This window comes from Ammospiza caudacuta, chromosome 26, assembly GCF_027887145.1.
Source record: "Ammospiza caudacuta isolate bAmmCau1 chromosome 26, bAmmCau1.pri, whole genome shotgun sequence".
Taxonomy (NCBI): Eukaryota; Metazoa; Chordata; class Aves; order Passeriformes; family Passerellidae; genus Ammospiza; species Ammospiza caudacuta.
In genome coordinates this window covers 6,772,985-6,787,099 of record NC_080618.1, presented here as the reverse complement: position 1 = coordinate 6,787,099, position 14,115 = coordinate 6,772,985, and the positions used below count along the sequence as shown (strand labels likewise).

The following is a 14,115-nucleotide window of genomic DNA, read 5'->3' as shown; positions in this document are numbered from 1 at the left end:
AAAATCCCCATTTTCCCCTCAAAAATCCCATTTTTCCCTCCCTAAAATTCCCCTATTTTCCCCCTAAAATTCCCCTTTTTTCTCCCATTTTGCCCCAAAAAAATCCCATTTTTCCCTCCCAAAAATCCCCGTTTTTTCCCCCTCATAATTCCCCATTTTTCTTCCCAAAAAATCCCATTTTCCCCTCCAAATCCCCTTTTCTCCCCCGCCTAAAATTCCCCATTTTCCCCCCCAAAAACCCCCATTTTTCCCTCCCAAAAATTTTCAATTTTTCCCCATTTTCCCCCCATTTTTCCCTCTCAAAAATCCTCTTTTTTCCCCATTTCTTCCCCCAAAAATCCCATTTTTCCCTCACGAAAATCCCTTTTTTTCCCCAAACCCCTCATTTTTATCTCCCAAAATTCCCCAATTTTCCCCCCTAAAATTCCCCATTTTTCCCTCCCAAAAATCCCTGGTTTTCCCCTCATAATTCCCATTTTTCCCCAAAAAAAGTTCAATTTTTTCCCATTTTTCCCTCCCAAAAATCCCCTTTTTTCCCCACTTCTTCCCCCAAAACTCCCATTTTCCCCTCACAAAAATCCCATTTTTCCCCCACAAAAATCCCATTTTTTCCCCCGTTTTCCCCAATTTTTTGTCCCCAAACCCCTCATTTTTCCTCCCAAAATTCCCTTTTTTTTTCCCCAAACCCCATTTTTTTCCCAATTTTCCCAAATTCCCGTTTTTTCCCCCCAATCTCTCACTCCTTGCGCAGGTACGAGGCCACCTGGGACTTCCTGACCCCGTCCAGGCGGAAAAGGCGCCGGGCCAGGGCCTGGGGGTCCTCCCTGAGGGGAAAATGGGGGAAAAAATGAGATTTTTGGGGTAAAAATAGGGGAAAATGGGGATTTTTGAGGGGAAAATGGGGATTTTGGGGTGAAAATGGGGATTTTGGTGGAAAAATATGGGGGAAAATGGGGATTTTGGGAAAAAAATAATGGGGGAAAATTGGGAATTTGGGGGGGGGAATGGGGAGGAAATGGGAATTTGAGGGGGGAAATAATGGGGGGAAAGATTGGGGATTTGAGGGGGAAAAATGGGAATTATGAGGAAAAATATGGGGGGAAATTGGGATTTTGGGAAGAAAAATGGAGATTTGAGGGGGAAAAATGGGAGTTTTGGGGGAAAATTGGGGGAAATTGAGGGGAAATGGGAATTTTGGGGAAGAATGGGAATTTGGAGGGGAAAAATTTGGAATTTTGGGAAGAAAAATGGGGATTTAGGGGAAAAAACTGGGAATTTTGAGGGGAGAAAATGAGGGGGGGAACAGAAATTTTGAGGGGGAAAAATGGGGGAAAATTGGGAATTTTTGGGGGAAAGATGTGGAAGAGTGGGAATTTTGGGGGGAAAAATGGGAATTTGGAAGGAAAATTGGGATTTTGGGGGCGGGGGGGATGGGAATTTAGAAGAAAAATAGGGGGAAGATGGGAATTTTGGGGTGGGAAATGGGGATTTTGGGGAAAAAGGGGGAGGGTCCTAATGGGGTCTGGGGTCTCGGGGGGTTCCTCACCCGGGGGGCTCCAGGTTGGTTTTGGGGGGCGGCTCCTCAGGGTCGGGGGGGGACCCCCCAAAAATCCCGGGGCTTGGGGGGGGCCCGGGGGGGTCCTGAGGGGATTTTGGGGGGTCCTGGGGGGGTTTGAGGTGGATTTGGGGGGATCTGGGGAGATTTTGGGGGATTTTTTGGGGGCTATGGGGAGATTTCGGGTGGATTTGAGGCATTTTGGGGGGGTCCTGAGGGGATTTGGGGTGGATTTGGGGCATTTCTGGGGGGCTTAGGGGAGATTTGGGGGGGTCATGGGGGGATTTGGGGGGAATAAGGGGGGATTTGGGGGGGCTCAGAGAGGGTTTGGGGTGGATTTGGGGCATTTTGGGGGGGTCCAGAGAGGATTTTGGGGGGTCCTGGGGCAACCTCAGGAGATTTTGGGGGAATTTTGGGGGGCTCAGGGGGGATCTGGGGGGGCTCAGGGGGGATCTGGGGAGATTTTGGGGCATTTTGGGGGGGTCCTGAAGGGATTTGGGGAGATTTTGGGGGATTTTGGGGGGGCCCCGGGGGCTTTGGGGGGGTTTGAGGGGGGTCAGGGGGTGGAGGGGGCTCTGGACCCCCCATTTTGGGGGGAAATTTGGGGTTTGGTGTCCCCATTTTTGGGGCATTTGGGGTTCCCATTTATGGGGTGAATCTGGGGGAATTTGGGGTCTTTGGGGTCCCTCTTTTTGGGGCAAAACTGGGGGGATTTGGGGGATTTGGGGTCGCTCTTTTTGGGGCCAGTTTGGGGGTTCTGAGGGGATTTGGGGTCCCTCTTTTGGGGACAAATTTGGGGGGATTTGGGGTCCCAATTTTTGGGGTAAATCTGGGGGTTCTGGGAGGTTTTGGGGTCCCTCTTTTTGGGGTAAATTTGGGGGCATTTGGGGGCTTTGGGGTCTCCATTTTTGGGGTAAATCTGGGGGGATTTGGGGGGTTTGGGGTCCCTCTTTTTGGGGTAAAAATGGGGCGATTTGGGGGCTTTGGGGTCCCTCTTTTTGGGGCCAGTTTAGGGGTTCTGGGAGGTTTTGGGGTCTCCCTTTTTGGGATAAATCTGTGGGTGCTGTGAGGTTTTGGGGTCCCTCTTTTTGGGGTAAATTTGGGGGCATTTGGGGGCTTTGGGGTCTCTCTTTTTGGGGTAAATCTGGGAGGTTTTGGGGTCTCCCTTTTGGGGGTAAATCTGGGGGGATTTGGGGCAAATCTGGGGGGATTCGGGGGCTATGAGGTCCCTCTTTTTGGGGCCAATTTAGGGGTTCTGGGAGGTTTTGGGGTCTCCCTTTTTGGGATAAATTTGGGAGGTTTTGGGGTCTTTGGGGTCCCTCTTTTAGGGGCACATTTGGGGGTTCTGGGAGGTTTTGGGGTCCCTCTTTTTGGGGTAATTCTGGAAGGTTTTGGGGTCCCTGTTTTTGGGGTAAAACTGGAGGGATTTGGGGCAAATCTGGGGGGATTTGGGGGTTTTGGGGTCCCTCTTTTTGGGGTAAATCTGGGAGGTTTTGGGGTCTCCCTTTCTGGGGTAAATCTGGGGGGATTTGGGGTTTTTGGGGTCCCTCTTTTAGGGGCACATTTGGGGGTTCTGGCGGGATTTGGGGTCCCTCCTTGTGGGGTAAATCTGGGGGGCTTTGGGGATTTTGGGGTAAATCTGGGGGGATTTGGGGTCCCTCATTTTGGGGTAAATCTGGGGGGTCCCAGGAACTGGGGGGCTCCTCCAGGGGGGTGGGAGGGTCCAGCCCCCCCCATTTTGGGTCCACCCATTTGGGAGGGTCCCCAAATTCCAGGGGTGGATCCAAGGGGTCCCCAAATTCCAGAGGCGGATCTGGGGGGTCCCCAAATTCTGGAGTTCTGGGTGGTCCTGGGGGAGGAGAAGACACCAAGGGGGGGTCCCCAAATTCCAGGGGGTCCCCAAATTCCAGGGGATCCCCAAATTCTGGTGGGTCCCCAAATTCTGGAGGCGGATCCGGGGTGTCCCCAAATTCCGGGGTTCTGGGTGGTCCTGGGGATGGAGAAGACGCCAAGGGGGGGTCTCCATCAGGATTGGTGGGACCCCTCCCCAAATTAACCCAATCCCCCCCAAATTTGGGGTGCCCCACTCACCCCAGCCCGTGGTGGTGGTGGTGGCGGCTCCTGGGGGGTGGCACCCGAGGGTGGCATCGAGGGTGGCACCGTGGGGACGCCAGGGGGGCACCCCCGGGGGCAGCGGGTGCTGGAACAGGGGGTTGGTGTGGAAATGGGGCTCCTCATCCAGGTCCTCCTCATCATCCAGGTCATCCTCCAGGTTCTCCTCATCCAGGTTCTCCTCATCATCCAGGTCCTCATCCACGTCCTCATCCAGATCCTCCTCATCCAGGTTCTTCTCCTTCGTGTTCTTCTCCTCATCTAGGTCCTTCTCATCCAGGTTCTCCTTGTGTTCATCTTCATGGGAGGAGTCACCGTGGTCATGGTGGTCATCACGGTCATGGTGGTCATCACGGTCATGGTGGTCATGGTGGTCATCTAGGTCATTGTGGTCATTGAGCTCATGGTGGTCATCACGGTCATGGTGGTCATCACGGTCATTGCGGTCATCATGGCCTTTGTGCTCATCGTGGTCATGGTGGACATTGTGGTCATCAAGGTCATCAAGGTCATGGTGGTCATCATGGTCTTTGTGGTCATTGAGGTCTTTGTCGTCATCAAGGTCACTGAGCTCATGGTGGTCGTCATGGTGGTCACGGTGGTCATGGTGGTCATCACAGTCATGGTTGTCATCTAGGTCATTGTCATCATCATGGTCCTTGTGGTCATGGTGGTCATGGTGGTCATCACAGTCACTATGGTCATTATGGTCATTGAGGTCACTGAAGTCATTGTGGTCATTGAGGTCATGGTGGTCATCATGGTCATTGTGATCATCCAGGTCATGGTGGTCATCATGGTCATTGAGGTCACGGTGGTTATCATGGTGATCTAGGTCATGGTGATCATGGTGGTTATCATGGTCTTTGTGGTCGTCAAGGTCATTGTGGCCATCGCGGTTATCACAGTCATGGTGGTCATCGTGGTCATCATGGTCATGGTGGTTGTCACCATCATTGTCACCTTCCTCTCCCTCCTGGCTGAGTCTGGGGGCTTGGGGCCTGGAGGAGATGGGACCATCCATGGTGGTCCCATCCATGGTCATGGGACTGGGGGAGATCCTGGAATCCACGGGAACGTTCTCTGGACAAATCGCTTCATCAGGGGTCACGGGCCTGGGTGAGGTGGGACCATCCATGGTCATGGACCTGGGTGAGGCAGGACCATCCATGGTCACGGTCTTGGCCAAGGTGGGACCATCCATGGTCACAGGCTCAGGTGAGATCCTTGAATCCACAGCCAGGTGCTCTGGAGAGAAGGTCCCATCTGTGGTCACGAATTGGGGTGAGGCGATCCCATCCATGGTCACGGTCCACGATGAGGTGTCACCACCCATGGACATGATGCCCCCAAAGAAGAACTCAAAGCTTTGGTCCCTGGGAATGGCCTGGGGTGGGATGTCCTCATCCATGGACACATGCAGGATCTCCTCCAACGTGGATCCATGGCCTTGGAGCTCCTGGGAGATGCTCCCACCCACGGTCATGGATTTGGGTGGGATGTCCACATCCGTGCACGCCTGGAAGATCTCCTCGCACGTGGATTCATGGTCGCGGAGCTCCTGGGAGAGCTCCATGGTCATGGATTTGGGTGGGATGGAACCATCTGTGGACATCTGAAAGATGTCCTGATCCATCAACATGGATTTGCGTGGGATGTCCTCATCCTCGGCCATGGATTTGGGTGGGATGTCCTCATCTACAGCCGTGGGTTTGGATGGGATGTCCTCACCCATGCACACCTGGAAGATCTCCTCAAACGTGGATTCAGGGCTTTGGAGCTCCTGGGAGACGTTCCCATCAATGGTCATGGATTTGGGTGAGATGTCCTCATGTGTGACCATTGGTTTGGGTGAGATGTTGTCATCCATGGGTTTGGGTGGGATGTCCTCATCCATGGACTTGGGTGAGATGTTGTCATGTGTGACCATGGCTTTGGGTGAGATGTTCTCATCCATGAATACCTGGAAGATCTCCTCAAACCTGGATTCTTGGCCTTGGAGCTCCTGGGAGATGCTCCCAGCCCCATCCTGGCGGTGGTCCTGAGGATGGTCCTGGAGGTGGTCCTGGGCCAGGTCCTGGTGTTGTTCCCCAGTGTCCGTCTGTCCCTCGATGGCGCCCTGGAGCTCCTGGACACAGAGCTGGGCACGGAGCAGGCTGGCCCAGAACACGTCCGGGACCGCGGCCGGAGCAGGGGTCAGGGCGGGGGTCAGGGCAGGGGTCAGGGTGGGGGTCAAGGCAGTGGTCAGTGCAGTGGCTTGGGTGGGGGTCATGGTCAAGGTGGGGGTCTGGGCAGTGGTCAAGGTGGGGGTCAAGGAGGGGGTCAGTGCAGTGGTCAGTGCAGGGGTCACTGCAGGGGTCAGCGCAGGGGTCAGCGCAGGGGTCAGTGTCCGTGCGGGGCTCTCTGCAGTGGTCAGTGCAGGGGTCACTGCGGGGGTCACTGCAGGGGTCAGCGCAGGGGTCACTGCGGGGGTCACTGCAGTGGTCACTGCAGGGGTCAGCGCAGGGGTCACTGCAGTGGTCAGTGCAGGGGTCACTGCGGGGGTCACTGCAGGGGTCAGTGTCCGTGCGGGGCTCTCGGCCCCTGCCCCCGAGAAGGCGATGGCGTCCAGCACCGGCAGCGCCACGGGGGGGACGGGGGGGGCCCTGGGGGGGTCCATGGGCGCTGCCGGACCCTCCCTACGGCCGGAGAGTGGACAATGGATGTGCAATGACCATGGGGCAGTGCCGGACCCTCCCTACGGCCGGAGAGTGGACAATGGATGTGCAATGACCATGGGGCACTGCCGGACCCTCCCTACGGCCGGAGAGTGGACAATGGTTCCACAACGGCTGGAGTGGCCAGAGGAGTGACCGTGGGTCAGTGCTGGACCTCAGGGAGCGGCTGGAGGAGTGACCATGGGGCAGTGCCGGACCCTCCCTATGGCCAGAGGGTGGGAGTGACCACGGGGCACTGCTGGACCCTTCCTCGGGTGGCTCCACAGTGGCCGGAGGAGTGACCGTGGGTCAGTGCCGGACCTCAGGCAGTGGCTCTGCGGTGGCCGGAGTGTCCAGAGGAGTGACCATGGTGTGGGGAGACCCTGGGGAGAGGAGGAAGAGGGAGAAAGGGATGAAGGAGGGAGGGAAAGAGGGAAGGAGGGAGAGGGATGGAGGAGGAAGAGGGATGGAGGAAGGAAGGAAGGAAGGAAGGAAGGAAGGAAGGAAGGAAGGAAGGAAGGAAGGAAGGAAGGAAGGAAGGAAGGAAGGAAGGAAGGAAGGAAGGAAGGAAGGAAGGAAGGAAGGAAGGAAGGAAGGAAGGAAGGAAGGAAGGAAGGAAGGAAGGAAGGAAGGAAGGAAGGAAGGAAGGAAGGAAGGAAGGAAGGAAGGAAGGAAGGAAGGAAGGAAGGAAGGAAGGAAGGAAGGAAGGAAGGAAGGAAGGAAGGAAGGAGAAAAAAGGATTCGAGAGAGGGAGGAAATGCGGGAGGAGGGAGGGAAGGAGCGGAGGAGGAGGAAGGAGAGAGGGAGGGATGAAGGAGGGAGGGAAAGAGGTGAGGAGGGAGAGGGATGGAGGAGGAAGAGGGAGAGTGGGAGTGAGGAAGGAAGGAGGAAAAAGAGTGGGGAGAGGGAGGGAAGGATGGAGGAAAAAAGGATTCGAGAGAGGGAGGGAGGAAGTGCGGGAGGAGGGAGGGAAGGAGCAGAGGAGGAGGAAGAAGAGGAGAGAGGGAGGAAGGAGAGAGGGAGGGAGGGAGGAAGGAAGGAAGGAGGAAAAAAGGAGGGAGGGAGTGCGGGAGGAGGGAGGGAAGGAGCAGAGGAGGAGGGAGAGAGGAGGAGGAGGAGGAAGGAGAGAGGAGGAGGAAGGAAGTGCTCGGAGGAGGGACGGAGGGCGCGGAGGAGGAAGGAGGAAGGACAGCGAGGAGGAGGAGGAGGAGGAGGAGGAGGAGGGCACAGCGAGGGCTCCGGGGGTCTCCCCGACCCTCCCCCGGTGTCACCTGCAAGTGCCACCTCCCCCTGTCACCACCCGGTGCCACCGCGGCCGCCCCGTGTCACCTCCCGGTGTCACCACGCGGTGTCACAGCGGGCACCTCGTGTCGGTGTCCCCGCGTCACCAGCCGGTGTCACCTCCCGGTGTCGCGGAGCCGCCACCCGGTGTCCCGCCGTGTCCCGGTGTCCCCGGGCGCTGTCACCTCCCGGTGCCGCTGTCCCCGCGGCCACCCCGCGTCACCGTCCCCGTGTCACCCGCGTCACCCGCGGCCGCTTCCGCCCCGCCGGGACAGGAAACGGGGGGAGGGCACCCCAAAAACCACCCGCGGAACCCCGAAAATTCCGACCGAAAAAAACTCCCCGAAATCCCCAAAAAACTCCCGGGATTCCCCGAAAAATCCCACCCGGGACCACCCCCCCCAAAAAATTCCGGGATCCCCCAAAAAAAGGGGATACCAAAAAAAGCCGGACCCCAAAAAAAAACCCCGGACCCCACAAAATCTGGGACCCTAAAAATCTCATTCAGAACCCCCAAAAAACTGCCGGGATCCCAAAAAAAAAAAAAAATACGGGATCGTCCAAAAAAACTCAGGACCCCCCAAAAAATCCAGGATCCTTAAAAAGCTTCGGGACACCCCAAAAAACTCCCGAACCCCACAAAATCCGGGACCCCAAAAATCCCACCCGGGACCCCAAAAAATCCCATTCAGGACTCCAAAAATCCCGCGTGACCCCAAAATCCGGCCCGGGACCCCAAGTTTTATGGGGGACACCAAAATGGGGGGGCAGGGGGACCCCAAAATTTCCGGGTGACCCCAGAGAGGGGGGGCAGCGAACTTTGAGGGTTCCGGGGAGACCCCAAGAGTTGAGGGGACCCCAAAAGTGACCCTGAAAACCAGGAGGGGAACCCCAAAGTTAATTGGGATCCTCAAAAGGGTCGGGGGGACCCCTAAAGTTCCGGGCGACCCCAAATTTTAGGGGGGCGGGGGGGGGGGGGGCAAAGGTTATGGGGGCGGGGCCGGGAGTTTTTGGGGTTCCCCCGGATTTTGGGGGGGTTTCCCTGATTTGGGGGGTCCTGGGGGGGTTCGGGGACGTTTTGGGGACCCCCAGACCCTCCCCGGGCTTTGGGGACCCCCCCGGGGCCGCCCCCTGCCCTCCCCTCCCCCTTCCCTTACCAGCAGCGCCGCGCGGGGGCGTGGTCTGGCGTCACCACGCCCACAATGGGCGGGGCAATTGGGCATTAGTATGCACGACACGCCTCTGTGGTCGGCCACGCCCCTCTGAGTGAGGCCACGCCCCCGGCATGAGGAAAGGGGCGGGGCGTGCGGTGGGCCAGGCTTGGGGCGTGGTCTGTCGTGGTCACGCCCATAAGGGGAGGGGTTTGATGGATGTTGGCATGAGAGACACGCCCATCAAGCTAGACCACGCCCCCTAATTGAAGGGAAGGGGCGGGGCTGACGGGGGGAGGGTCCTGAGCGCCCCAAAAAAGGATTTTGACCATAAAAGGAAGTTCCGGGCCCCAAAAAGGAAGATTCTGATCCCAAAAGGGGGTTCTGGACCCCAAAAAGGAGCATTCTGACCCCAAAAAGGAGCATTCTGACCCCAAAAGGAGGGTCCTGTCCTGCCACGGGTCCGTCCTGTCCCCACAGGTCACACCCACGAGGTGACACCAGCAGATGGCGCTTTATTGACAGGGCAGTGACAACAGCCCCCGGTGTCCCCTCGCCCACAGATGTCCCCGAGCCATGGACGTCCCCAAGCTCTGGATGTCCCTCCACCATGGATGTCCCTGGTTGGTGGCACTGTCGCTCGCGGCGCAGGTAGAAGGCGGTGGCAGTGATGAATGTCCCCAGTCCCGGATGTCCCCAGTCCCATGGATGTCCCCAGGTGTCACTCGCGGCGCAGGTAGAAGGCGGTGGTGGCACCATGGATGTCCCCAGTCCCAGGGATGTCCCCAGGTGTCACTCGCGGCGCAGGTAGAAGGCGGTGGTGGCACCAGGGATGTCCCCATGATGGATGTCCCCAGATGTAGAAGGGGGTGGTGGCACCATGGATGTCCCCAGTCCCATGGATGTCCCCAGGTGTCACTCGCGGCGCAGGTAGAAGGCGGTGGTGGCACCAGGGATGTCCCCATGATGGATGTCCCCAGATGTAGAAGGCGGTGGTGGCACCATGGATGTCCCCAGTCCCAGGGATGTCCCCAGGTGTCACTTGCGGCGCAGGTAGAAGGCCGTGGCGCCCGGGGCCAGGCCCAGCGGCTCCTCCGGGGCCGTGCTGAGGAAGAGCCCGGGGAAGGCGGCGGCCTCGAAGGTGTGCGTGGAGCCCCCGAAGGTCTTGTAGAAGGTGAAGGGCAGGGCCCTGTCCTTGTCCCCCGAGAACAGGTCCAGCAGCCCCACGTCCTGCCGGGCAGGGGACACAAAATGGTGGCACCGAATGGTGACAGCAGCGGCATGGTGGCGTCACCTCGGGGAACGACCATCTGCAGGTGGCACCTCCACGAGGAACCCACACAAACCCAGTCTCCAGGTAACCCCATGTCCAGGTGACATCACCTCGAGGAACATCCATCTCCAGGTGACCCCATGTCCAGGTGTCCCCATCCCCAGGTGACATCACCTGATGGAACAACCATCTACAGGTGGCACCACCTCGAGGAACCCACATAGACCCAATCTCCAGGTAACCCCATGTCCAGGTGACCCCATCTCCAGGTGTTCCCATCCCCAGGTGATCCCATCTCAAGGAACATCCATCTGCAGGTGGTATCATCTCCAGGTGTTCCCATCCCCAGGTGACCCCAAATCCAGGTGACATCACCTCAAGGAAGACCCATCTGCAGGTGGCACCATCTCCAGGTGACCTCATGTCCAGGTGTCCCCACCCTCAGGTGACTCCACCTCGAGGAACCCACACTGATCTCATCTCCAGGTGACCCCACCTCAAGGAACCCCCATCTCCAGATGACAACAACATCAGGACCACACCCCCAGGTGACCACACCCCCAGGTGATGCCATCATCACCCCGCCCTGGGGAATCCCCACTTCCTGGTGACCCCACCTCCAGGTTGGCATTGCTTTGGGGTGACGCCACTCCCGGGTGCCCCACCTTGGGCTGACCTAGCCCTGGGTGCCCACCACACCTTGGGATGGCTCTTCCCAGGATGTTCATCTTGGGTTCTCCACCTTGGGCAGACCCACCTTGGGCTGAGCCATCAAAATCTGAGCACCCATTGGTTTGACCACAGCATCCCAGAATTCCCACTTCCTGGTCAAACCAGCACGTTGTCCCAACCACCTCTGGATGTCCCCACCTTGATTGACTCACCTTGGATTGACCTACCTTGAGTGACCCACCTTGGATTGACCCAGATTGAGCTGACCCACCTTGGGTTGTCCACCTCGGATTGACCCATCTTTGGGTCCCAACCACCTCTGGATGTCCCCACCTTGATTGCTCCACCTTGGATTGGCCACCTTGCATTGACCCAGCTTGAGTTGACCAACCTTGAGTTGTCCGCCTTGACTGACCCACCTGGACTGACCCAACTTTGGGCCTCAACCACCTCTGGACGTCCCCACCTTGAGTTGACCCACCTTGAGTGACCCACCTTGGGTTGCCCACCTGCATTGACCCAATTTGAGTTGACCCAACTTGGATTGACCCAAATTAGGTTGACCTATCTCAAGTTGACCTACCTTGAGTTGATTCCACTTGAGCTGACCCACCTTGGGTTGCCCACCTTGCATTGCCCCACCTGGATTGACCCAATTTGAGCTGACCCACCTTGGGTTGATCCACCTTGGTTGACCTACCTTGAGTTGACCAACCTTGGCCTGTCCACCTTGGATTGACCCATTTGTGTGTCCCAACCATCTCTGGATGTCCCCACCTTGATTGACCCACCTTGAGTTGACCCATCTTGGATTGACCCAACTTGTGTTGACCAACCTTGGGTTGCCCAACTTGCCCTGACCCATCTTGAGCTGTCCCACCTGTGCCACCTTTGTGTCCCCACTGCCCCACATTGAGTCACCCCGTGTCACCCCCAGCCCCTGTGCCACCCCCGTGTCCCCTGTGCCACCCGTGCCACCCCCGTGTCACCTCCAGGCTCAGCCGGGGCTCGGGGCCGGTGCCACAGGACAGGGCGCGGGTGCCACCGCGGATGCCCACGATGAGGGGACTGCGCCGGCGCTCCAGGTGCCGGTTGGGGACAACGCTGATGGGCTCTGTGGGACATGGGGTGTCACTGCTGTGCCCCCAGGGTGTCACCCATGGAGTGTCACTCTTGTCACCCCCAGGGTGTCACCCACAGAGTGTCACCCTTGTCACCCCAGAGGGACACCCATGGAGAGTCACCCATGGATTGTAACTCCTGTCCCTTACAGAGGGACACCACAGATTGTCACCGCTGTCCTTCCAGAGGGACACCCGTGAATTGTCACCCATTGGCAGTGTCGCCCATGCAGTGTCACCCCTGTCCCCCCCCCCAGGGTGTCACCCATGGATTGTCACCCCTGTTTGCCCCCAGGTGTCACCCCTGCAGTGTCACCGCTGTCCCTGGGTGTCACCCATGGATTGTCACCCATTGGCGGTGTCACCCATGGATTGTCACCCCTGTCCACCCCCCGGGTGTCACCCCTGCAGTGTCACCGCTGTCCCCGGGTGTCACCCACCTTCCAGGGCGGCGTTGGCCCCCTGCAGGCTGGTGGCCACCAGGTGTCCGTGGCGCAGGCACAGCCCCTGCTGCTCCGTGTCCCGCAGCACGTAGTGGTACGGCTGGGGCTCGGGCCGTGACGCCGGTGTCACCTCCCCGAAGGGCACCGTCACCTCTGGGGACACGGGGACAGACGGGTGGGACACGGGGACGGCGGGATGGACAGGTAAGGACATGGGACACGGGGACACGGGGACAGACGGGTGGGACACGGGGACGGCGGGATGGACAGGTAAGGACATGGGACACGGGGACACGGGGACAGACGGGTGGGACACGGGGACGGCGGGATGGACAGGTAAGGACATGGGACACGGGGACACGGGGACGGAGAGGTGGGACATGGGGACATGTGGATGGACAGGGGGACATGGGGACATGGGACACGGGGACACAAGGACAGACAGGTGGGACACGGGGACAGCAGGATGGACAGGTGGGACACAGGGAGGGACAGGTAAGGACATGGGACATGGGGACATGGGGACGGACAGGTGGGACACAGGGACATGGGGACACAAGGACAGACAGGTGGGACATGGGGACAGCAGGATGGACAGGTGAGACACAGGGAGGGACAGGTAAGGACATGGGACATGGGGACAGACAGGGGGGACACGGGGACAGCGGGATGGACAGGTGGGACACAGGGACAGACAGGTAAGGACATGGGACACAGGGACACGAGGACAGACAGGTGGGACACGGGGACATGGGGACACAGGGACACCAGGACAGGTGGGACATGGGGACATGAGACATGGGGACATGGGGACAGACAGATGGGACACAGGGACGGACAGGTAAGGACATGGGACATGGGGACGGACAGGTGGGGATGTGGGACACCGGCATATGGGACATGGGGACATCACAGGGACGGACAGGTGGACAGGGGACACGGGGACGGACAGGTGGACACAAGGACAGGGGGACTGACAGGTGGGGACATGGGAGCGTGGGGACACAGGGATGGACGGGGGGTCATGGGGACACGGGGACATGGGGACACAGGGATGGACAGGGGGACGTGGGGACATGGGAGCACCACAAGGACGTGGGGACGTGGGGATGTGGGGACACGGAGGGGACACCCGGAGGATGTGGCACATGAGGACATCACAGGGACACAGGGACAGGGGACGTGGGGACATGGGGACAGGGGTGGACACGGGGACAGGGACACGGGGACACCTGCACCCACCTATCCCCAGGAAGTCGTCGAACAAGGCCACCATGTCGGGGTCGATGACGCCCTCGGCCGTGTCCCCGCTGTCCGCCATGGCCCCCAGAGGGTGTCCCCGGGGTGTCCTTCTGTGGGGACAGAGGGCTCAGGGCAGGTGACACCGGGGAGGTGACACTGCCGGGGCGCGAGGCAGGGGACAGCGCTGTCCCTACCTTGTCCCCATGATGTCCCTATGCCATCCCCACGCTGTCCCCACGCTGTCCCCGCTCACCTGAGGGCAGCTCTGGATGCGCGTGACATGGCTGGGCCTGCGGAGATGGTGGCACAGGTGGCACAGGCGGCACAGGCGGCACTGCGTGCCAGCAGGATTGTCCCCGAGCGTGTCCCTGTCCCCGGAGCAGCACCTGTGGATGTGTCACCTCCCGGGATCCTGTCCCGTGTCCTCTGGGCCGTGTCCCCGCGGGTGACAGTGCCTTTATGGAGCCGGGCAGGGCGGGGACAGAGCCCGCCCCGGTAATTGGCAGGGGAGGTGACAGTGACAATGACACCGAGCGATGGTGAAATGCCACCTGCTGCCAGCGTCCCCA

At 59.0% G+C, this 14,115-nt stretch overlaps 1 protein-coding gene across 1 annotated transcript; it reads right to left on the bottom strand.

Annotated features, from left to right (window-relative positions):
• Window positions 1–9,417: 9,417 nt before the first annotated feature.
• Window positions 9,418–13,960, bottom strand: LOC131568315 (interleukin-36 receptor antagonist protein-like). Its single transcript, XM_058820320.1, has 5 exons — window positions 13,800–13,960; window positions 13,547–13,656; window positions 12,302–12,457; window positions 11,730–11,854; window positions 9,418–10,025 (listed from the first exon to the last, which is right to left on the bottom strand). The coding sequence occupies exons 1-5, from the start codon at window positions 13,826–13,828 to the stop codon at window positions 9,834–9,836; spliced, it is 612 nt and encodes a 203-aa protein (XP_058676303.1). The 5' UTR covers window positions 13,829–13,960; the 3' UTR covers window positions 9,418–9,833.
• Window positions 13,961–14,115: the final 155 nt, after the last annotated feature.